Here is a 24,502-nt window from a genome sequence, read left to right on the forward strand (position 1 = left end):
TCGCGCTCCCCGCAGGCCCCGCCGGGACCCCGATGTGAGCGGCGGGCGGGTAGGGGCGGCCCGGGCACCGCCACCCGCCGGGGCTCCGCGGGAAGATGACATCGCGGAGGTGAGGCGGGCGGGGGGGAGCGCGGGGGCCACTGAGCCACGGGGAGCCTCCGCCACTGCGACCGGGGGGCTGCGGGCACGGGGGGGCTCCCCACGGACGGGCGGGATCCCCGGGACAGGCTCCGGCGGCGCCCATCCCGCTCGCTCCCGGGGGGATGTCCCTGCTCCCGCATCCCCCACCTCCCACCCCGCACGTCCTCGGAGGGATCCCCCTCGCTCCTGCGCCCCCCACCCCGCCCGTTCCCGGGGGAATCAGCCTGCTACTGCACCCCCCCAGCTCCCACCCCTCCCTTTCCCGGAGGAATGTCCCCCCTCCCGGCCCGTTCCCGGGGAGATTCCCCCCTGCTCCTGCACCCCCCACTTCCCACCTCTCCCGCTCCCGGGGGGATTCCCCCCTCTCTTGCACCTCCCACCTCTCCCGTTCCCGGGGGGATGTCCCGAGGGAAGGCGAGGGGTCCAGGTTGCTTCGGTGGCCGGAGCTGCCTCGGTCCCCCCGCTTTCGGGGGCTCAGGGGGGTCTCCCCACGTTCCCGTGAGCTGAGAGAGAAGTTTATTGTGTGTGGCACCCACCCAGTGCCGGGGCCGGGGGGACTCGTGTTGCCATCACGGGACCGGCACTGGGGACTTCCCGACCCTCAAAGGTGACCCATCTGTACAGTGAGAGTTCCTGAACCCCTTCCTTGCGCTCTTCATTTCTCATCAGCACTCACGTTGATTCCAAACCCCAGTGGAGTTGAAAACCACGATGATAAACAGCTTTTTTTTGTTGTTGTAGCTTCTCACTGCCCGTAAGGTAATTTGATGTTTGTCTGGCTTTAGGTGCCCTTTGGGGCTGAGAGGTTTAGGTGAACGTTAGACTTGAGAGGAATTAGTGTCATAGAAAAGATTATAAACATCTTTGTCCTTTTTTATATCTATTCTGAGATTCACAGAACCCCTGAATGGTTTGGGTTGGAAGGGACCTTAAAGCTCATCCCATTCCACCCTCTGCCACAGGCAGGGACAGTTTCCACTACACCAGGTTGTTCCAAACCCCCTTGAACACTTCCAGGGATGGGGCAGCCACAGCTTCAATTGATTCACTTCTTTAATTCACCTCTATTAATAAGTAATACCTATTAAACTCTAATTTCTTCATGGTGAATTCTCCTCTCTCTTATCCTGCTTAAGCAGGTGGACCTGTATGGGTTGGGTTCAATGCATGACCATTTATGGTTGGGTTTGGGGTTTTTTGAGCCTGTGTAGGATCTCCAGTGGATGTTGGGTGTTCTGGATGGCCCTGCTGACAACTTGTGCCCTTCCTGGCAGAACAAGTTACCTTTTGGAAACGCTGCTTCTGCTCAGAGCTTGAAATTGTAACATGTGAGGGAGACTGAAAAAAACCTGAGAAATATCAACTGATGAGCCTAAAAATAGGAGTAATTAACCCACCCATCAGTGCCTCCTGAGTGCTGGGGTTGTGACAGCTGAGACAGGGCTGATTTCATCTCCCCTGCTCTTGGAAAGGAGATTAGAAAAACCCAGTCCCAGCATGGAAAATTGTATTGATTTCTCTCTTTTTCTCTCTTCATTTGGTAAGAGGGAAATGTGCTGGCAGTGTGGGAGTTGGGGAGCACAGATCCTTCTCTGGACCATGATTACAAAAAAAAAAAAAAAAAAAAAGGGATAATTGTGGGAAGGCTGGATTTCCTACCATGAATTATTTTTCATCAAAAGGTTCCTTGCTTAGCTGATGCCCCTGAGTTTTGTAAGTGAGACCATGCTCTTTTACCGACCTTGTAAATTAAGAAGGGACTGGGAATGGTGTGTCCCGACCCCTGACTTGGAATTGCTACTGGGAATGATGGTGAGGAGCCAGTTTAATCAGAGTGTGGGTTTGTGTGTGTTGTGTTACTCCTGTGATTGTATTTACTGCCCTTGGCTGGCAGAGAGCTCTGCACCTGCTGCTGGGAGAGACTGGAGAGGGAAAGCAGGATAAAAAGCCCAAAATGCATTCCATCCCTATAAAAGGAAGTGCAGGAGAAGGTCCTGGCTGGGGGTTGTGTTACTGGGGGGTGTGTGCTCTCTCCTCCAGTTTGTTTTTTTTTTTTTTGGAAGGGATGCAGCCCAAGGTTCAAAGGACACAGGTGGTGGCAGCGCTTCAAATGCAGCTCCTGCTCCCGGGGCCGGAACCGCTGAGCAGGGATCACTGACACCCCCATTTTTCTATTTGGGGTGCCTGACAAATGCACCTTCCTACTCAGAGCCAAAAATACAGAGACGAGGGAGCAGGAGGACAAGTTGCCATCAGAACCAAAGTTATATAAAGTGCAATAAAACCCAGCACCCTCCCAGGTGGAGCTTGGCTTTGCTACACTCGGCTTTTGGCATCTTCAGTTGGAATTTCTGTGTGTTTTGGGGGGTGAGATTTGGGGTTTTACACAGTGTATCATCTTTTCAACCTCTCCTTTAAATACTTGTTAAATAACAAGTTATTTGTAGTCCCTTCTGTACATTAATTTTTTTTTTTTTGACACTGCATCAAACCAGACCTTTTCTTGACCTTTGAATAGTCATTAGATAAATGTAACATTATTAATTAATTAATCTCCACTTGCTCTGATAGCTTGGAAGTATTTTAATATTTTCTTCTGTCCCATGCTGCATAGTTTTGGGTTTTTTTGTTACTTTTCAGTGAAAAATAGTGAGTTTTCACTAGATTATCTTGGTGTAAGCAGAATATTATTAACTAGGCGAAAAAAGCGAGATGAAGAAGAAGAATCATTTACTTAATAAATATAATTAATAATAATATTCTAGAATCTCTAAAACTCTTCAGAAGGTTTCCCTGAGAAGCCACTTCCGAAGAGAACAGGCTGGATGAGGCCTTGGTGGGAATATTGTCCGCTTTTCAGCAGAGAAGGAATTGCTGAAGCAATTCAATTAATAGTCCTAAATTTAGATTTGTGCTCTCGTATTTTGCTGATTTAGCAATTTAGCATGAAATGCTGACTGGATCAGGAAGGCTCAGGAATGCTATGGAATTTTTTGTAGCTCTAGCGCTCCTATCTCTGTAAAGAGACTGGTTTGGGAGTCTTTTGTGTTGCTTTGGAGAAGCCAAAACTTCCTGTACCATGAGCAGCAGCCTCAGTTCTTCCTTCTCAGTGGAAGGAGATAAAGGAGAGAGGGATGAGGATTTTCCTGATTTAATTCTGAAAATTAAAAGTGGTCTCTTCATTGCCAAATACGAGTGTGACAAAGCCTTTCATCCAGAGCACAGGGACGTTGTCCAGTGCTCCAGGAGTGCAGTAAAACCTGGCAATTCCAGCTAAGAGCAAAGGCAGGTGTGTCACGGAACGGCTCCGGATGAGCCTCTCCGAAGTTAATGCCAGAGGTGGGACATGGATCCTCTTGGCCACAGCCCAGATCCAGCCTTGGCTCTGTGTTAGTCATTCAGGGCCCTTTGTGGGTGGTGAAGATCAATCTGAGATTCCTCTGGGGTTGTATTTAAGTGGGATTGATCCGACCCCAGCGCCGCATTCTTTGGAGAAGGTGGAAGAGGAGCAGGTTGTCCTCAAGTGGAGTTGCTTCCCGACCCCTCTCAGCCTGTGCCCTAAAACATGAGGTTTCATTGCGTTTTTAACCTTTTCAAATGTTGTCGAGTGGCACTTGGGATGTTTTGGTTTATTTTTAGGTATTTTTCCTGTTTGTCTCTGAGTTTCTTTGTGTGTCATGTCTTCCTGGAGTGAGGAAATCGGACTTCTGGTCTGTGTTTATGTTGTGTGTCTTTGATACCATTTTAACCCAGTGCGTATGAATGGAGTCCTTTCCCTTGCAGAGCATCTCTTGCCAATACACAAAATTGCAGTGCAATATGAAACAAAGAATGAATGGAGATTTTTTAATTAATTTAGCACCAAAATTCAGCTCTTCCTCGTTTTGCAACCGTTGGGTCGCTCTATTTGATCCTGTGGAAGTTAAGTCTGAAAACCGGGAGACCTTCTGTTTCTTTATTAAGATTCTTTATTTTTAATCTCTTGTAGATGGTTTCATCCAAATATTACTGGGGTGGAGGCAGAAAACCTGCTGTTAACGAGAGGAGTGGATGGCAGCTTCCTGGCACGGCCCAGCAAAAGTAACCCAGGAGACTTTACCCTCTCTGTCAGGTGAGCTGAAATACTTTTACTCCTTCTCCCCAGATTAATAAATGTCTTCATTTAATGTTTTTCTGCAGGGAAAAAGTTGTGGATGAACCGCTTGTAAGAGGTGAAATAATGTGCAAATCACTTCTTAGTGCTCATTTTTCCCTCTTCTTTTCCTCCCCTTTTCCCTCCCTCCCTCAAATTTTACCCAACTTGGGGAAACTACAGATTGGAGAGAAATGAATTCTGATTTTAGAGGGACATAAAGGTTCAGGGGAAGCAGAAGTGGGTTGATAACAGCATCACTTTTAGCCCTTTAAAAATCTGTTTGATAACCATCAGGGATGATGGGAATTAGGGATCAAGCACGTGCAGGAAATGCTCTCCAGCCTCTCCTCGGACAGGAAAAGTCAGCAAGTTTTTGAGGGCAACTGTGATGTTTTTTCAGCTTCCAAAACAGGCCTTTTGTGCCAGTTGTCCCCTGTGTGTCCAGTGGTGGGGATGGGGATAGGGCAGCAGGAGGAAGTAGATAAAGGAAAAGGGAAAAGTGGGATTGGTGATAAGAATTCTGGTGCTCGGTTGCTTCTGAGATAACAGGCCTTGAGGCACAGGAGGGCAATCCTGCAGGGAGCTGTTCTTCCTTAATATTGGAAACTGTGGGAGCAAAACTGTTTACTGAGGAGAGGCCTCAGGAGCTGCTGGAAAGTTCTGGGAATAGGAGCAAACCAGCTCTGATGGGTCTCTTTGAATGCTGAATTCTGACCTCTCCACCCTTGTGCTTGTGGGAGCGATTCTGGGGCTCTGAGGGGTTCCTGATGGAGACTGTGAGGCTGCAGAGCTTGCATTGGCTTCAAGGATCCCTTCAGTACAGATGTTTTTTCCTATTTTTCCTGGCTTTTGGACAGACAAGCCACTGCAGTGTGTCTGGAGCGACTTGAGAGGGGCAGTAACTCTGCCCCTCTGCAATATTCAGCTGCAGAGTGCTGAGATGGGAGTATGGATTTCTGCAGCTCAGGCAGCAGAACACTCAATATAAAAGGGATTGATTGACCATCAGCTGATTTGTGGGGGGTTTTTTTCCCTGTGTTTCCAATCCCAGACGAACTGGAGCCGTGACCCACATCAAGATCCAGAACACGGGGGACTACTATGACCTCTATGGGGGAGAGAAGTTTGCCACGCTGGCTGAGCTGGTGCAGTACTACATGGAACACCATGGGCAGCTCAAGGAGAAGAATGGAGACGTCATAGAGTTGAAGTATCCGCTGAACTGTGCTGATCCTACGTCAGAGAGGTCAGAGAAGGGCTGGTGGAACCTCAGTGTCCACCTGCTTCTTAATAAATGCCCTTTGTCCCTCCTAACCCTGCAGCCAGTTTGCATTTGAGGAGAGGGTGGCCGCTGTCCTGGAGTAATTTCTGGGAGCTTCCTGGCAAAGTAGGTGGATAAACATGGCTAAAGGTGAAGCAATTTACGCCTCAGAACCCGTTTCCTTCAGCGTTCTTCCTTGTGTGATACGAGGAGGGAATAATTCCCTTTATTTTAACTGGGAGAATGTTTTAGTGTAGAAGTTCTTGTGAAGCTGCAAGGAATTCCCAGGTCAATTTCTGGACATGAATTTACAGTCCTAGTTATAACTATAGAGCTTTTCTAGCGGTGGGAGAATGTGAATGACGTACAAATCCTTGAATTCCTCCAATCCTGGCTTTGAGGAACGTGGTTAATAAGGAGAATCTGAGACTTTGAACCTGAGGAATTAAGGAGGTGTCAGAAATAAACCTCTGTGGCCAGCAGGTATCTGTTTATCCCCAGCAGTGAAAGAACAAGGGGAAATATCCACACATGTTCTCTCACTACTCAGAATGTCTTTTATTTAACTGTGGTGGGGAGGATTGTTGCTTTTTGTGGCTTTATTTCCTGAAGAAATGGGATTGCTGGCATTATCCTGTCTACTTCCTAATGGGATGGAAGGGTAAGAACTCAAATGTGTGAAGTTCCCACAGGTTTATCGGGAAAGTGTGACTTCATGAAGGAAATAAAAGCAGAATGAACACCTTGGCTGAGGAGGGGGTTGCAGTGTGAGCTGGTGTTTGTTGGACACCGGGGAATCCATTGGGATTGTTGTGCGGGATCCACATCAAAGTGTGTGAAATTCAAATGTCAGCACCTGTGGAAGTGCTTTGAAGTGTTTCTGTCCTCACTCCTGTGTGTGCATGGACTTCCAAGGCTGATCTTATATATTATTTTTATCAACTGAGGCTTCCTGTGGAGCTGGGCAATGTTCAGTGAACACAAGGATTTTATTTTATAATAAATAATTGGAACAGGTGGATTCAGCCATGGCTGCAATGATCTCTATATAACTTTATTTAAAGAGAAATCTCTCTATATCTTTATTTGAAGGTGGTTTCATGGACATCTCTCTGGAAGAGAAGCTGAAAAGCTCTTGACAGAGAAAGGCAAACATGGAAGTTTCCTTGTGAGGGAGAGCCAGAGCCACCCTGGGGACTTTGTCCTCTCTGTGAGGACAGGAGATGATAAAGGAGAGAGCAATGATGGCAAATCCAAGGTGACACACGTCATGATCCACTGCCAGGTACGGAAACCATGGGCTCCTTTAGCAGGGAATTCCACGAGCTGTGGGATTTGACCTTCCACCTCCCCACAGATTACTGGATCCATCCCACTTTCCCTGTGGGTGACACAGCTCAGGTGTTTGATCCACTGCACTCATTTGAGAGCACCAAAATTCCATCAGGTGTTTTATTTTTTTGTCATTTTTTTTAAATTTCTGTTATGCCAGAAGACAGTGCAACAGCTTAATTGTATTAAAACAACTAAGCTGCAATAACTGAAATAGTTTGGAGGCAGAAATGGCCTACAAGGACCTTGTAAAAAACTAAACTACCAGAATATTGTTATTTTTTAAGAAACCCTCTTTGATTTGCAGTTGACTGGTAGTAGCACTTATGACACTGAGGAAAATAATAACTTGGCATTGCTTCCTTAAAATAGGCAGGTGCCAGGCAGTACCAGCCTTTCAGGGCACATTTAGCTTTGGAAATCAATTCAAATTCCTAATTCCTGGATTCTCATCCTGAAGCTCCAGTATCTTGAGCTGACTGAACCCCAGATAAACTGATTTTCAGTGAGATGACCAAAAGGTTGATGTGTTCCATAGTGTCTGTGTGTTTCTGTTACTGAGGTTCTGCCATCCCTTAGAAGGATTTTATTCTTCTGCATGTGGTTTAAAGATCATTTGTGCCACGATGCACAGCCCAGAGGTGCTGTCAGTGGTGTGAAGTGCATTTGTTCTGATGAGCATCTGTCTTGGAAGGAGCTGAAATACGATGTTGGGGGAGGAGAGAAGTTCGACTCTCTGACAGACCTGGTGGAACATTACAAGAAGAACCCCATGGTGGAGACTTTGGGCACGGTGCTGCAGCTCAAACAGGTGAGGGAATGGAGAAGACACTGCAGAGCTCTGCTACCTTTGGAATATATTGTGGGAGCACAGCTTTTCCGTGTGTCCTAGGAGACCTTTTCTTTCCTAGTGCAAAAATGCAGAACTAAACTCTGTAAAACAAAGTTACTTAAATGGGAACAAATCTCCTTCATGCCTCTAAAGGGATAAACTTGGCCCTGATGTGTCAGAACTTCCCAGTGCCATTGTGGTCCACAGGGATTGCAGGGAGAGTCCAGAAATGAGGGACTTCATGTATGAAATAAAGACTAAAAGCACTTGCTCCCTGTCCCTTCCTCGCTGCGTGAACTCCAAAGTTTTGGAGTCAAAGAGGTGCTTGGACCCAAGAATTCCTGTATAAAACACCCTTAGCTTAGAGGATTGTGTTTTAGTTGTGTTCTCCCAGTAGTTTTTTGTGTCTTTCAGCCCCTGAACACAACCCGAATTAACGCTGCCGAGATCGAGAGCCGCGTGCGGGAGCTCAGCAAGCTGGCCGAGACCACGGACAAAGTCAAGCAGGGCTTCTGGGAGGAGTTTGAGGTACTTCAGTGCATTCCAAGGGCTGTGGGATTAAATCTGCACTACTCACAGCTAAGATTTTTTCAGGGTTTTTTAGGTTTGTTGGTGCCTTCCTGGCATTTCCTCCCTCTGTCAGCTCAGATCCCTGTTCTTCTCCCATCTCCATGTGTTTAATTTTACCAGCCCCGCTCCTGGCGAGGGAAATATTTGATTTTTTTCCCTCAGTCTGAGAGTTTAGAATGTTCTTCAGTGCTATTCATCCATTACCTGGCACAATCCCTCCTGGATATCCTCCCCACCACACCAGGATGGAGCTTCATGTGCCACTGGCCCACCAGGACAATCCATTGGGTTCCTTCCTCCTTTGGGAAATTGGGGATGATGGCTTTAGGAAAACTCCCATGGGATTTCTCAATCAGTAAACACCTTTTGGCCAGTAAAGCCTTTTGGCTTTTTGATGGCCATTCCTGCCTTTTGATGGTCATTTTTGGGGATCTTAAAGCTGTTGAGTAGTGATAACAAGCTCTGAGAGGAAGCAGAATTGATTAAATGTACTCGTTGGACTGCTGGAGATCTATTTTTTGTTTGTTTTGGTGTTTTATTTCTGCTCTGCAGCCAAAATTCCAATTTGCAATTCCAATTTCCTCCCAGAAAGAGTGTGAATGGACAGGGCTGAATGGCTTCAAATTGAAAGAGAGTTTAGATGGGAAATTGGGAAGAAATTCCTCCCTGTGAGGGTGATGAGGCCCTGGCACAGCTTGCCCAGAGAAGCTGTGGCTGCCCCATCCCTGCAAGTGTCCAAGGCCAGGTTGGACAGGGCTTGGAGCAACCTGGGCTAGTGGAAGGTGTCTCTGCCCATGGCAGGGAGTGGAATGGGATGAGCTTTAGGGTCTCTTCCAACGAGTTCATCTCATCCCTGCCATGGGGCAGGGACACCTTCCAGGAGCCCAGGTTACTCCAAGCCCCGTCCAACCCATCCTGGAGCACTGCAGGGTCTGTAGCATGGACTGGTTTGTACCACACACACACGAGGAAACCATCGGTGGAGTCTGGAATTCCACCAGCAGATGGCAACAGGGAACTGGGAAGTGCTGGGCTGTGCCAGTGGCTGGTTTGGGCTGTGGTGCTGTTTGGAGAAACTTCTTGAATAGCGACAGGTTTGCAAAGCAACCGTTCTTGGAGAAACTCCTTTTGGATCAGAGAGATCCATTAGCTGAATGTGCTGACCAGTGTGCTCTGAGAGTATTGTCAGGAGAGGGGAAAGAAATCCATGAAAAGTGGAAGAGTTACCAAAGGGGTGACACGTTTTACTGTGAGTGCAGATGGAATATCAGGAGATGAACTTGTGGCAGAGGGAAATGATAAAATGAGGATTAAACTTTCTCCTCTCCCCATGTGCCCAGTGTGGAGGGACAGTCCTTGACCCAGGGCTGGGAATGGTCAGAATGGTCACAATTCCTGCTCTGGCCACTGCTGGGCCTTGAGCCTCTGCTTTATCCTGACAGTGGGATGGGGGATCCCATGGGAGCAGTTCTCACCCACTGCTTGTGAGCTTTGCCTGGAGATAAATTGGCCTCAGCCTCTGAGTTGCCTTCCTTGCAGAACTCAGCACATGAACTTGGACCTGGGGCCTGGAGGGTTGGGAAGATTGAGTGGGCTTTTGTGGGAATAACCTGCTTTGGCCAAGTGAGGAGTGTGTGTTCTGTCATTCCATGACACAGCCATGGACATTGTGTCTGTGGTTGCTGTGGGGTTTAGCCCAACATTTCCAAATTAGCCAAGCAAAGGGTGTCTGTTGGCTTTCCTGAAGTCTCAAGCATGTCTTGCTCTTATTCAGAGGGAGTAAAAAAGGGAAAAAAATGTGCCCAGTTGTCTTGTAATTGGTCATGAGTCACTGGGAGCTCTGAGTTAATGAGGGGGGTTCTCTTGTGTGATGAGTTCAGCAAGGGAGTGTTGCTCTATCAAAATATAACTGAGCTATTAATTCACAATTAGGACTTTCCTGACCTCTGCTGTTGAATAACTTTGATTTATCAGTGGGTCCTTAAAAGCCAGGAAAAGTCTTACAGGGAAAGTAAATGGAAGAAGTTTTTACCTGAGAGACTTTGGTCTCCTCTTTCCCCTTCACTGCTGTTAGTGAGGTCAGCACTAAACCTGGTGGGTTTTTTTTTGGAAATGAAACAATCTCCTGGCAGTTTCAGTGCCATCCTTTTCCACTCACCTCAGGGAAGCTCCAGCTGTCCACCTTGGTGGCAGGAGGCAGGGAGCAAACTCCAGGATGCCCACGGATCTCTGTCTGTGCTGTTTATGAGCTGCCAGCCCAGATGGTGGTTATAAATTACTTGTCTGCAGGCAAGAATGTACCTCTTGTCCCGTGAACCAGCAGACAGAAATGTTGACAGTCCTTGTAATGTTTTTCCTTCTGAAAAATGGTTATTGGGGGAGCTTTGTGCTTGGGTGTTGCAGTGGAATGGAGGAGGAGGATGCAGATTGATGGCTGCATTGTGTACATCCCTTAATGGGCTTGTTAGGAGTCGCTGCTGCTCATGGATCTCTCCTCAGGGAGGCTCCAAGCAATAGTAATTAACTCTCTGAAGCAAGATGGGTTTGAAGCTGTGGTTTCCACACACTTAATTGCTTCAATTTTTTTTAACCTGCTGAAAAGTTTCGCTTTTGCTTGGATTCCACAGGAAATGCTTTGTAGGGATGGGCTTTCTTTTGCTTCAGAAGCATAAAATTTGGCATCTCTGATTTTTTTTTTTTTTTTTGTCTTTAGGATGAGCCTAATTGTCCAAGGTCATGAAGTGAGGCAGCAACAGTGACAGGGGCTGAGCAAATGTGCCCTGACATGGCCAAGCTTTAAGTAAAAGCAATCCTTGGGAGAGTTTTAAGGGTGGGAATAACCAGGGGAGCAGCTTCCAGAGCCATGAATGTTCCTTTCAGTCAGGCCTGTGCTGCTTTGGGGATTAAAACTTGGAGCAGAGCTTTGGAATTCCGGTCCCCCCAGAAGCTTCATTGAAAGAGGGAGAAATGCCACTAAGGAGCGTGGCTGGAAAAGTCTGGAATTGCTGTTGTCCCTGTCACGTTCCTCCTGCACCAGGAACTGAGCAATGAGCTCCTTCCCTGCGGGAGAAACCCCCGCTCGGCTGCGTTTCTGGACCAGGAGGATTTATGGGATAACCCTGTTTGTACTTTCCTCATTCCCCCTTTCCCTGGGAGAAGGGATTGCTGGGATGGTGGTGAACAGTCCACCGTGCCTCAAACGAGCCAGGCCTTTGTGCTGTTTCCCCTCAGACTCTGCAGCAGCAGGAATGCAAACTCCTCTACAGCCGTAAGGAAGGGCAGCGCCAGGAGAACAAGAACAAAAATAGATACAAAAACATCCTCCCCTGTAAGTATTGATTTGTCTCTGTCACCTCAGCCCTGCTGCCCTTCTAGGCTTTGCTTTCTCCACTCCCAAACACGGGGTTAATTAAGCACCACTGGGCTTTTGCTTGTCGGTGGTGATAATTTCCCCCTTTATGTTGTCAGAAGGAGCCCGTGTGATTTCCACTTTGTGTTCCAGCACTTGTACTTTGGAGATACCCGTATTTTCCATTCCCCATTTTCGGTTTCTTTTATCTTAAGCTTTCATTTCAAAGCCTCCCATCCCCTAAACCGTTATTCAACAAGCTGAAATACTTAAATTTAAGAGGATTAATTTGTTGGACAAAACTGCAGCGTGCAAATCCAGAGGCTGTTTGTTCGAGTGTCCATGTGCTCCTGAGTTACCAGGGGATGGGGAGCCTTGTTTTGATCGAGCTTGTCATGGCAAGAAGCAGCAAAAGAGGAAGTTTGGGATATTCTAATCACTGATGTACTGAGTTTGGCATCTTAGAGGCTTCTGTGTGTTCACAAGTGTGGGCTGCAGGTGCTTAACATCTGTATTTATTCTGCCAGTTGATCACACCAGAGTTGTGCTCCACGATGGGGATCCCAATGAACCTGTTTCAGATTATATCAATGCTAATATTATTATGGTGAGTATATTCCCACCTCCAGGAGCCTTGTTGGCACATCCCATGTCTCCTCTTTAACATGTTCACTTAAATCCAGGTGAGTCTTGTCACCATTTGTTGAGTTGTTGTTTGGTTGTTTTTTTTTTCCTCTCTCTAGCCTGAGTTTGAAACCAAGTGCAACAACTCGAAGCCAAAAAAAAGCTACATTGCTACTCAAGGTTGCCTACAGAACACAGTGAATGATTTCTGGAGGATGGTGTTCCAGGAGAATTCCAGAGTTATTGTTATGACCACAAAAGAAGTGGAAAGAGGAAAGGTAAAATCAGGCTCCAGCTGGCCTTGGGAAAGGTCGTGGCATTTGAGGGCAAGTAAGGACTAAAGTGACTGGGATAAATTGATTTACATCTGGAATCTGATGCTGCTGAGTGTCCTTTGTCTGTTGGTGCCTGTGGGAATTGAGGATCCACTCCTGTCGTACCATCAGGCCTCCCTTTTCTAAGGGTTGACTGATTTAATTTTATCCACTGAATGTGAATCTGTGTATTTTAAACTTGTTCAGGGAATGAGGCACTGGAATGTGAGACGGAGCCAGGCAGGAATTCTGTGTGCTTGGAGGGGTTACTCCTGTCACAAAAGCCTTGCCATTTATTTCAGCTGATCAAGCCTGGGTAGACTTGACTGGAAAAGCTGGTGATTCCAGCTGGAAATGCCTGGTTGGAATCCCCAGCCAGGTGGGATTTAGCACTTTTATTCCTGAGTCAGGTCCTTCTGCATGGACACAGCTTCCTGTCCACCCCCCTGGGAGCTGCTCTGGCAGGATTTAATGCTCTCAAAACCAAAATTTTTCTGCAGTGGTTTATCCCAAGAACCTCCCTTTATCTTTGATCTCCTCTTGCTCCCTGTCCTCTGCCAAACCTGAGGTTTTAACTTTGTTTCTGGCTCCTGAAGACGTGGCAGGAAAGAATAGGAAATAGTTGAACAGTGATCTCCTGACAGCACTCACACACAGCTTCCTGTGTATTGGATGGATTTATCTTTGGAATTTGGTGCTTCTGATCCTTTTTCTGTTTGATAAATACTTTCTAGTCTCTCTCCTTTTATTTTTTTTTTTTTTTTTTACTTTCTCTGATTCTTCCATCACCATTTTCCAGCTTTTTCCCTGTTCCATGATTCGGTTCTGAATGGAAAACTGGTACCTTGTTAAGGGAGCATCACTTGGGGAAAAAAATCAACTTAAAAATGCAGAGAGGTTTTTCCAGGAGTGAGTGATAATTGCAGGGGTTCCTCACCCCTGTTACAAGAACAGCCTTTGTGTGTATGGGCTGAAGACAAATAGTGGATTTTATGGGTTTCTCCCCCTAACTGAGGTGTCAAAGCTGCCTTTATTTGGTGTATACTTTGTCTTGTGGATCCTTTTTTTGAGCCTTTTAAACTTCTGCCCATTCATCCCCCTTAAAAAGGGACAGGATTTGTGTTTCCTTCCTGAAAATGCACTGAAGGAGGGAGAAGCTCCCCCTTTCCAGTGACATCCCTCTTAGTTCTTTGTTTGGGAAGTGAAGAAATAAATTATGGAGTTGTTTTGGAAGAGTTGCTTTCAGTTCACCTCTCTTTTCTTCGAGTCATTTATTATTTTTTTTTTAATAACCTCCTGAATGGCCTTTTCTCCTCTGCAGTTTCTCCATTATTCTTCCCAAAGTTTGCTGGAGAAAACACTTCAATGCCTGATCACTCCATCAGTGCTGCGTTGATGATTATTTTTGTCTATCCTTTCTTGTTGTTTTTTTTTTTTTTTTTTTTTTTTTTTTTTTTTTTTTTTTTTTTTTTTTTTTTTTTTTTTTTTTTTTTTTTTTTTTTTTTTTTTTTTTTTTTTTTTTTTTTTTTTTTTTTTTTTTTTTTTTTTTTTTTTTTTTTTTTTTTTTTTTTTTTTTTTTTTTTTTNCATGTCACTGTTTAGACTTGCTCTACCAACTGCTCTGGTGTTCAGAGAGAGCTCTGTTGAAACTGCGAGTTATTTCTGTTGGAACCCACCAAGATCATCATCTTTTCTTTAGTTTCTCCCCTTATGACAGGGAAAGAAGGGCAAAAATAACACAAAGGCAGCTTGTTGCCTAAATAGGCTGCAAGTTGTGTTTCCAACCATCTTCCTCTGTCTTGGGTTGGCAGAAGAAACTTCCTTGTGCTGTGATTTCTCATAAATATGCAGGAGGAGCTGCAGATAGACAATATTTCTCTGTAGGCCTCGGTGTTTGGGCTGTGTTTGTAGTTTCTGGAAGCTGCACCTGCTGTAATTTCTCATTTCACGCCTCATTCTCTGGAGTTGCTCTTTCCTGACCCGTCCCAGGAACCAAATCCAAGTGGAATCCAGAGGTGAATCCATCCCTGAGTGGATGGAATATATCCCTGGCCACAGATAATCTGGATGGAGAAACAGAGCACCAAAAGCTTTGCATTCCAGAAGCCACAAACACAGGAGGCCTCGGTGCCTGCCCAGGGAGCAATTCCCTGGGGATTGAATCAGAGCTGGGTTAGTCCTTCCTGCTCCAGGGCATGGAAAAGCAGGCATGGAAAAGCAAGCATCCAAGTTGAATTGCTGCTAAAAATGCTTTACTTGTATTTATTTTGGAAGCCTGGTGGGGGTTTTGGTTGCAGGATAACCTGCAAGGCTGCAGCTTTCCTGCTGGGAATTCAGTGTTTTGAAACCTGTGGCTGGGTGGAGATGCAATGTTTTAATCTTCAGATTTTGAAAATAGCCAGGCAAAGCAGGTTCTAATATGATCACAGAAGCTGATAAGAGGAGAAATTGCCTGTACCTGTTTGAAGTCATCCAGTGGTTGTTATGAAAAAGAGAAACTTCCCCCTAAATTGCACTTTACCGTGTCAGCAGTTGGTGGGAGGAATTGTCCTCTCTGTCTTCTGAAATTAAAGCTCCAGAAATATGTTAAGCAGTTTGCAAAACAGTCTTTTTTTTCCTGGCTGATTATTCCTGTTGTGTTTTTGGTTTCGAATCTTGCAGAGTAAATGTGTCAAGTACTGGCCTGATGAATATTCCCTGAAGGAATACGGGGTGATGCGTGTCCGGAATGTTAAGGAGAGCGCAGCACACGATTACACACTAAGAGAGCTTAAACTTTCTAAAGTTGGGCAGGTAAGTGTGACAATAACTCTGTCCTTTCAGTTTAGGTTGCACATCCCCTCCCCCCCCCAAAAAAATTGGCACAAATCGACCCTTTCTTTGGAATCAATAAAAGCACCAAGAGATTAATAAATTGAGCCCTGTCTTTCTTTGAAGCTCCACGTTTAGTTCCATCCATCTTTCTCTTTGTCCTTGGGATAATTGAGGATTCTTCTACCTAAGCAGTTTTTGGCAGGAGGTGCTCTGCTGCAGAGCTTGGAGGGAATGTGGAAAGAGGGACGATGCTTTTAACTAATCACACTTCAGGCCAGCCAGGAATTTGTTCCCTCTCGTGGAGGTGGATGCACCAGAAGAAAAGGTTGTGTGTGGGTCCAGTGTGTGTAGGAAGTTCATTTAAAGGAAGGATAAAAAGGTGAGGAAGGAAACAGTGTGGAATTAGAGTTGTTAAGGAACAATTCGGATCAGGGAGCACAACAAACCGCTTAAGAAGCAAATAATCAGGATTTAGGGACTGACTTACCAGGCCAGGAGGGCTCTGGCTCGTTCCCTCCTTTAGAAGTTGTGGATACTGAGCAGCAGGTTGGATTTGGAGGTGCCACCTTCCCATCTGACTCAGCTTTGCCCCATAAATGCCCTTTTAGCTGGGTCTGTTCTGAAGGGTTTGGTTTCCGTGCCTTGTCCCTCCCAGGGGAACACGGAGAGAACGGTCTGGCAGTACCACTTCAGGACCTGGCCCGACCACGGCGTTCCCAGTGATCCTGGCGGTGTCCTGGACTTCCTGGAGGAGGTGCATCACAAGCAGGAGAGCATTCCTGATGCCGGACCCGTCGTGGTCCACTGCAGGTGAGCTGATGGGCTGAGCTGCTCCTGCTGCTCCTCTCTTTGGCCCGAGGAGCTGAAACCTTTAAAAAAAGATAACTTTCCCTCAGAACTGCTCAGAATTCCATCTGTCCAGGTGTTTCTGCTTTCTGTTTCGCACCATGTCATGTTCTGGATGGGTGTCACCCGAAGCAGTTGACTTTCAGAGTGAGCTTGTTTGTGTAAATGAGGATTTCTGGTGTTGAATGAGAAGGTGGAACCTCAGCTGGCACATTTCGGGTGCGAGATCCTGGAAATTTTAGTATCCCATCCCACCTGGGAGGGCTCTCCTCTGTTTGGACTTATAAATGAGAGACTTTTTATAAGGCAAGGAAGTCTTAGTTCTGACCTTATTGGGTTTTTTTCTGATTCAAAGATTTTTAAAAGTGCTGAGGTACAAAAGTGCTCATGAATTCTGTCTCTTCCACGTTAAACTGATGAGATCTCTGGTCACTTTTGGCTGTGTGCTTTAACTCTGGCTAGAATTTGGAAGCCTAACGTGAGACTCTTCCTTGGGCTGTTGTTTTGGGATCTGTTCAGAAAGGGCAGAACAAAAAACTTCTTTTTTCCCCTCTTTTTCCAGTGCTGGGATTGGACGAACAGGAACGTTCATTGTGATTGATATTCTTATTGACATCATCAGAGAAAAAGGTGGGTCCCCCCTTTAATTTTCCTGTGGGACTTTGACAGAAACATCAGATCAAACCACAGGAGTGCTGACAGAGGATCCCAGTGATTTACAACCCTTTGCTGTGTTTATTTTACTGTTTTAATGCTGTGCTGATTGTCCCCAGGTGTGGACTGTGATATCGATGTTCCAAAGACCATCCAGATGGTGAGATCCCAGAGATCAGGAATGGTGCAGACAGAGGCCCAGTACAGGTTTATTTACATGGCAGTGCAGCACTACATCGAAACCCTCCAGCGCAGGATCGAGGAGGAGCAGGTCTGTTTGTCCTGAGTATCAAATTATTTACTAGATTAAATATAAAATAGCATTTCAGCAGGGGAGCAGAGTTGCTTGTTTGCTGCCTGTGTTTTTTAGGGGCTTGGCTGCTGACTGTAAAAACCAATGTGTGGTGGAAAGGCTGGGTCTGAACCTGGGAGCCCTCTTCTATATTTTACTTCATTGTGCTTAAGACTGAAGTTATTAGGTGGAATCCTCTCCTTAAATTACTAAATGGAATCCTCTCCTACCCTCTCTGTCCCCAGCCCCTGCACCCTGATCTCAAATTTCCTTAATATTATCTAATTTCTCGTGCGAGAAGAATTCAAGATAAAGGTCTGTTGATTAATACAGAACCTCGTGATCTGTTGTGTTTTAAAGAGATTGCAAATCTGTTAACTGTGTTTCTAAGACAAGATAATCAAATGCTGGTCGCTCTAATTCCAATTTTGGAGCTTATTAGCAAGAAACCAGTACATGGGACTGAAAGGCTGAGGGATGAGTGGTGATTTTGCAGTGCAGTGTCCAGCAAAGACAGGAGTGATTTGGTGTGATAAGATGGGAAAGGCTTTGGAATAAGTGGTGACAACCACAAGACCTTCACTTCACCCTTCCTGTTAAAGTAATTCCTTCACTCAAATTACACAGTGTTTTACAGGAGTCACCTGCTTTGGAATCAAGAACTGACATTCTGTTCTCTGCCCTGACCTCTGGTCCTCTGGGATTTTTTCCCTTTTTGTTTCAGAATTTCAGTATCTTTGTCTCTGCTGCTGGGGAGACAAACCCCCAGCCCAGCTTTGTGCCAGTGTGAGGTGTCAATCCCAGCTCAGGGCTGGAGTGTCCCAGCTCAGCCTTGGCTCTCTGCAGAGTGGCAGAGCCGTGGTTGCGTTTCCCTGCATGATTATTTACCCTGTTCACTGAGAGGATGGAACCCTCAGGTGGATTTTTTTCCCGTGGCTTTGCTGTCTCCCCTCTCTTCAGTGTCCGTGTGTGTGTGTGTAGATTCACGAGCTCTGCAGCCTCAGCCTCTGAGCCCCTTTGTGCTGTAGCACTCACAAAGCAGGGCTTTAACTCTGCCTGTCGTGCTGTGGTGGGGTTTGAGTGGTGTTTGGGTATCAAGAGGAGCAGTGATGAGGCTCCCTTGTGGTTCACCCTTTGCCAGCTCAGAAGGCTCAGGTATTTACGGCACCAGAAATAAAACGGTGCTTGACTTCAGGAGGTCTTGACCTGTAATGGTGGCAGGAACAAATCAAACTTCTCAGCCCAAAGCAAAGCTTGTGGTGTCTGCAGGAACGTGGGGAACTGGGAGTGCTCCAGGGCATGTTTTGAAAGAGCAGAGAAGAAATGTCTCATTGAGAGAATGCTGGAATTTCAGCCCATTTGGGAATGAAACATTGGGTTTTTTTGAGAAACCTGAATTTCTGGAACCTTTTTTCTCTGCACTTGCTCTAATTGCAAAGATTCAAAATTGGGGAAAACCCAACAATTAGAGAGCCCCTTTGTAGGGACCAGCATGGGGTCCTGTTCCCCCTCTGTTTCCCATCTGGATGAGCTCAGCCAGCTCTGGAAAGGAATTGGGAAGTCCCATTACCTGTCCTGTCCTGTGGGATTTACAACCAGCTGGATCTGGGAGGAGCTGCAACCCTCCCCAGAGATATTCCTGTTACTCTGAATTAGAAAGCATGATTACAGGGAATTAAGTGGAAGGAAGAGAAGCCAGATACCTACTTTTTCTTGGCTTTTTTTATCTGTTTCAGTCAGTTTAAGGAATAGAAGACCCAACAGGTTCTTTTTAAATTGCTTTTATCGACCAGCACACCTGAAGTTGAACTGCCCTTCATTGTGCAGTTTGGGTAGAAATCCAGCCCTACTTTGGGGATCCAGAATCTTTTTTAGGCATTTTTTTGTGGTTTGTAGCCATGACAATATGAAATACAGAGAGTTTGAACCTTTGCAGTTCCTTTAAATGTTATTTTTTAGCAGGCAATCCGTCAGGACTTTGGGATCTGTTTTGAAAGGGAGAAAAAGCAGAGAGGGGAGAAGTTCAGTGAAACCCTAGAGCAAATTGAGCAAGTTCTGAGCACATTTCAGAAGGGCATTTTGGAAAAGCCTCAACCTGCATTGCCATAGGAATGTTCTTAATGGGAATTCAGGAGCCAGAACTCCCGGGAGGCTCCGACAGCCTCTGCTGGTGTGAGATTGGGCCAGGCCGGTTACTCAGGACTTGGTGGAGCAGTAAAGGACCTCAAATCCACACAAAAAAATCAACCCCAGTACCCTGTGAAAGATGAATCCCCGTGCTGTGGTATATCCACGTTGTGAATATTTGTGTGGAAAGGGAAAGCTCCACATCCCCTCCCTCTCCCAGCGTAGTTCCCGTGTGGAGCGTCGGGATCTGGAGCTCGGTGCCAGCACAATTGGCTGCAGCCTGGAGCATATGCTGCCCCATCCAAATGACAGCTTGGCTGCTTTTTATATCAAACCTAATGGGCTCAGGTATTATTTTATTGGAGATTCTGCAAACAGCGTTGTTACTCCGTTGGCCGCATCTCCAAGCTGGAAATGAGGTCAGTGGGGAGCCCACTGGCTGCTAAAGAATGAAAGTGGGGTTTCTTCTGCCAAGGAAGAAGAAGGTTGAGTACAAGTGCTGGTTCATAGGGTTGGGATGTTATGGTGGAAAGGGGAATGTGGAAAAATGAGGGTTTTCAGGTCTTGTAATCAATAGCTCAGGCCCACCTTTCGGTCGTCTCCGTGTTCGTGTGTCTGCAAACTGAGGTGTCTCCTCACAAACCTTCCCTCTAAAACCATCCTTGCTTAGTTACTCCTGTGATTGCTTCACTGCTCCCAATGACTGTTTCCCATGGTTAATTCCAAACCTGGCTCTTTGGTGTGTTTTGCTTCACAGAAGAGCAAGAGGAAAGGTCACGAGTACACGAACATTAAATATTCTTTATCGGACCAGACGAGTGGGGATCAGAGCCCTCTCCCGCCCTGCACCCCGACCCCAACCTGTCCAGAGTAAGTTCATTTCTGCTCTTTTGGAAGTTTTGAGCTCTACTGACTCATCAGGGACCTCACATGAGGCTGAGCTCTCCCAGAACCTGCCCTGGGCTGTTGCCTTGGGCTTTGCTCTGAAAACATATTGAGCAGAATAATTGTCACTGAATTATGTTGTGTGAGCAATACATTGTTTTTAACACCAACTGGATTCTCGGGACTCTAAATCTTTGTTTCATTTCAGAATGAGAGAAGATAGTGCTAGAGTATATGAAAATGTGGGGCTGATGCAACAGCAGAAGAGTTTCAGATGAGATGATGTTCAGAGCCTTCCATGCCAAGGCAGGTGTGTGTGGTCAGGGTAGGGGGGTGTCCAGCCTGGACTTTGGGGAAGATACAACACACAGTAATGCCCAAAATGCTTCTAATTTATGCCTGCCTAAATTCCAGAAGCTAATTTCAATTTAGTTGTAATGATCTCACCTTCTACTGCCAAGGCCTCACACAGTTTCTAAGCCAGGTTTGAGACTTTGGGTTTAGTTTCAGCCTTTTTCCAGTCAAAATTCAGCACTTCTGTGTAATGTCAGAATAAGAAATAACTGCTGAGTTTTTTCCTAAATAATTCTTTTTCTTTTTTTTTCCCCCAGAAATTAATCTGGTTTTTAAAAAGGTCAAGAAAGAGACGGAAGAAGCTTCACAAGAACAGTGAACTCTGAGGGCTTGGTACCTTTTTATTTACAGTTTTAATCCTTCACCAGTAGGCAAAACTTCAGACCATCTAAAGATTGGGTTTTATCTCTTCTCTCCAATACCTGATTTGCTCGTTTTCCAAATAAAAGGAAATCCTTTCTACAAGGTAGACAACTACTTTGTAAAGTCACTTCCGAATCCTGCAAACCGTTGGACTGTCATCCATGTGTTTTTTAAATAGTGGTTTTGTTTCACAGTATGGTTATTAGTGGTTTTGTTTTGTTTTTTTTTTTTCCTTATTTGAGCAGTTGTGGGGTTTTTTGGGAGGGGGGAGGGGGCGGGGGGTGGGGGAGGGGAGAGCAGTGACGTGGATAAATCCGTTACACTAATGTCAAATCCTGATGGGAACAATACTTGATTGTTGGGAAACAGCGGATCACCGGCGGGAACGAATCAACTGCATGATCAAATTAGTCCTGATACATTTCAAACTCAGACTGAGCTTCCTGGGGTGAGCAGTTATTGATATGAAGGTGCTTTTTCTGATAACTGGTGGCTTGATTCTGACTTAGCTGAGTGGCTGGATGGGCTATTTTTGAGTAATTCTTGCTTTTTACATCAAACAAAATTTCTTTGCCATGATCTCTCCACCCAGAGTAGAAAGTTGCTGTTTCTCTCAGGAGACCTGAGTGGTTTTGTGAGGACACTGTCTGTGTTAATTAGTCTGTGTTCATCTATTAAACAAGAGACTGAACTTGTAGAGTTAAGGTAGTTAAAAAGTTGCATGATGACACCTTGGCAGCATGTTAAACCAGTGAAACCAGTAACCCAGTGCTCCCCTGGGGTCAGGTACCCCCTTCCCTTCTGCAGGGCAGGGGGGGAGCTGGGCAGCCTTCTGGATTTTTAGGAAGGCTTTGTGCTGGTCTAAAAGGCTAAAGTGCAGTTGTGTGGGGAAGGCAGTGCATGGGAGAATCCTCTGGAATTGCCTTAGAGGGACAGGGCAGCGGGAGCAGCAGCGAGGCCACGCCGGGTGTCACCAGGCAGGACTTTGTCACCCTCCCACCCCAAGTGCCTTTTGGAGCTGCCTGGAACTTGCTGTCCCCATGAAAAATCACGTTAATCTGAAACCACTTCTGATTGTCAATGAGCCAAAAGCCTCTTTAGAGACTCCAGAAGGAAAGTCTGCTGAGCTGCCACTTGTTTGGTTGGGTTTCCTTCACTTGGCCCTGTCCAGTTCCCTGGACCTGCAGTCCCCTTGGATCCCAAGGAGTGGGGACTGGTGTGCCACCAGCACCTTTTCCCATGGTTTTGGAGAAGTTCTGTGACTTCAGGGGTGTTGAATGATTTCCCTTTCCATGCACAGGGTGACACTGCACAAACTGCTGTGTGCAGGGAAACGGGGCCGATGGAATTGTGTTATTGGCCTTCCTGGTGGAATTCTGCTGAAGCCTGGAATGTAATTAATGCAGCTTTGTGAAAGGTTAAGTGCGAGATTACATTACCTTTTCCTGAGAGTGCTTTGCAAATTCAAATATTTGAACAGTTTGTTTGAACTGAATGAAGGTGCTTCGTTAATGTTAAGCAGAATTTTTGTTACTTTGCCTCTTGTCCTTTTTGTCTCTCGGGGCTTTGGGATTTATTTTTGGAACTCCTGTCACCAGCATACCATAAGATGTGTTTTACTGGCATAGCCTTATACTCTAGTCATAAATACTTGTGCCCTTTCTAGATCTGAATAGGTGATGATGAGACAGGAATCTGTTAATGTTGGTGGGAGATGCCTATTCTCCATCACCTGCTTCCTCTGTGTCCCTATTTCCAGCTTCCTCCTGCTGAACAGGGATCAGACAGGAGTGCTGGTATTTGTAGAGAGCAGTTAAATATTTGCCTCAAACTTGGTGCAGAGTTCAGCAAATCCTGCGCTTCCCAGGTCAGAGCAAAGCCAGGCTCGGGTTTGGAGCTGCTCTGCTCCAAACTGGGAAGGCAGGAGAAGGGAGGGAAGGATCCTGAGGCAATCTCCACTGGCTGAACTCAGTTCACGTGTTGTGTCTTAAAAAGATTGACTCGTGTAAGCAGCAATCAATTCATGGCCAACATGAAGTTGCCTCATGACCTCATTTGAGCTGTTTAGGGGTTTATTTTGAATTTTTGTCCTTAAAAGCAGGAAATTCTTGCTGCAGAATGTGTATTAATCCTGGGGAGCATATGGTGGGAGAAGGTCAGCGAGGAGGGGGGGGGAGCAGAATCTGAAAGGTTGGGAATAAATAAATTCTCCTCTCTGCCCTGGAGTGTTGGGCCCTGGTGACACCAGAGGGGGGAGACCAGAAAATGCATCAGAAAATCTGTCCCCCTTCCCCACACCGGTGAGAGATGGAGGGTTCTTACAGGAAAATAATGAAGAGATTAAGGATAATTAAGAGAAATAATTTAAATTATTTTAAACAAATCAGTCTCAAGCTGGGCTTTCTGGCAGATGAAGCAAAAAAAGAGCAACGTCCTTTGGTTCAGGGGGGGATCAGTGAATGTGGCTTTCATGTGTTTCCAGTGAGGTTTTTTTAGAGAATTCCATTTTGAGCATTGGTTTCCAAGCCTGTTCCGTATCAATGAATGGCAAAGGGATGCAGGGCTGAAGTGTTCTCTTGGAGAAGACTTTATTCCACAAGGGAAATTTACCCCAACTCCTAAGGCACAATAATTTATGCCAGCATGAATTTGCTGCAGGCTTCATTTACTGAATGTTTTAGAGCATAAACTTTAATTTCAGCTAACTCGTTGTTAGGCCTGATTGGTTCTCCTATTAATCCTGACCAAACTTTACTTTTCCCTCTTAAAATATGTGTTGGAAACACAATTAACTAGGACACAGCTAACAAAGGTGCAAAACCTGTTTCCTCTTTTTTGTTGTAGGGATGAGAGAATTCACAGCTGGTACTAGAATGTGTTGTCAGGTTTTGAGTTTTCTACCCATAGCTTCATTATTGCAAATTAATTTGTCATTTTTCCCTTTTAAATAGTGAAACATAATTAATAATTTCGAGCCTGTTTATTTATGACATTATTGTGATTTTTTTTATTACAATACTAAAGACTAATGAGAAAGGATCCTCTTATTAGGTGGAGTAGACCTTGCATTTATTTTTTTTTTCCTGCAATGTATGAAGTATTGTACCAGAGTATTAAATGAAATGTAATATTTTATTGAAAAATTTCTATCCTTTAAAAGGAATACATTTAGGATGTCATCAATTTGATGTGAATCATGTAAATGTTGATAATGAGCTGTTTATTCTCCATCTGGTGTTTCAAAAGACTCACTTCTTGCCTTTTGCCCACATACAGTCTGTAGATCATTTACCAATTGTCAAAATGTGACATTAAAATAATAGTTCCTGTATAGAAATATTGGTGGTTGTCCATTGTTTTCTGGGCTGGTATTTATGGGGTTTAGTTCAGCTGCAGTGGGATTTTTTTTTTTTTTAATTTCTGCCAAGCTGTATTATGAGAAATAAAACATATCTGTAAACAGCAGAAATTCAGGAAAAAAAAAAAAAAGGGAAAAAATTAAATAATTAAAAAAAAAGAAATAAAAATCATTTTCTTAAGCTGGTCTGTCAGTTCCTGTGTTCTCCAGCTGCAGGCACAAGGGATGTGGTGTTTGGGGCCTGGATTTTCC

General features: G+C 45.5%; 1 protein-coding gene across 1 annotated transcript; it reads left to right on the forward strand.

Moving 5' to 3' along the window:
- On the forward strand, positions 1-24,229 carry PTPN11 (protein tyrosine phosphatase, non-receptor type 11). Its single transcript, XM_027894343.1, has 16 exons — positions 1-109; positions 4,130-4,252; positions 5,328-5,522; positions 6,630-6,822; positions 7,564-7,680; positions 8,116-8,229; positions 11,503-11,599; positions 12,148-12,227; positions 12,364-12,522; positions 15,219-15,350; positions 16,027-16,181; positions 16,780-16,847; positions 16,991-17,142; positions 20,048-20,160; positions 20,384-20,485; positions 20,787-24,229. Exons 1-15 carry the CDS (start codon positions 96-98, stop codon positions 20,451-20,453), a joined length of 1,782 nt encoding a protein of 593 aa, XP_027750144.1. The 5' UTR covers positions 1-95; the 3' UTR covers positions 20,454-20,485; positions 20,787-24,229.
- The last annotated feature ends 273 nt before the right edge of the window (positions 24,230-24,502 follow it).

Source organism: Empidonax traillii, unplaced genomic scaffold, assembly GCF_003031625.1.
Source record: "Empidonax traillii isolate 1590-97213 ecotype Southwest subspecies unplaced genomic scaffold, ASM303162v1 scaffold426:size1138770, whole genome shotgun sequence".
Lineage (NCBI taxonomy): Eukaryota > Metazoa > Chordata > Aves > Passeriformes > Tyrannidae > Empidonax > Empidonax traillii.

Excerpts from the sequence above, each read along its gene's own strand:
- PTPN11 (XM_027894343.1), top strand. Across the intron at positions 6,823-7,563 it reads ACGTCATGATCCACTGCCAG|GAGCTGAAATACGATGTTGG; the intron begins GTACGGAAACCA and ends CTGTCTTGGAAG. Across the intron at positions 17,143-20,047 it reads GCAGGATCGAGGAGGAGCAG|AAGAGCAAGAGGAAAGGTCA; the intron begins GTCTGTTTGTCC and ends TTTGCTTCACAG.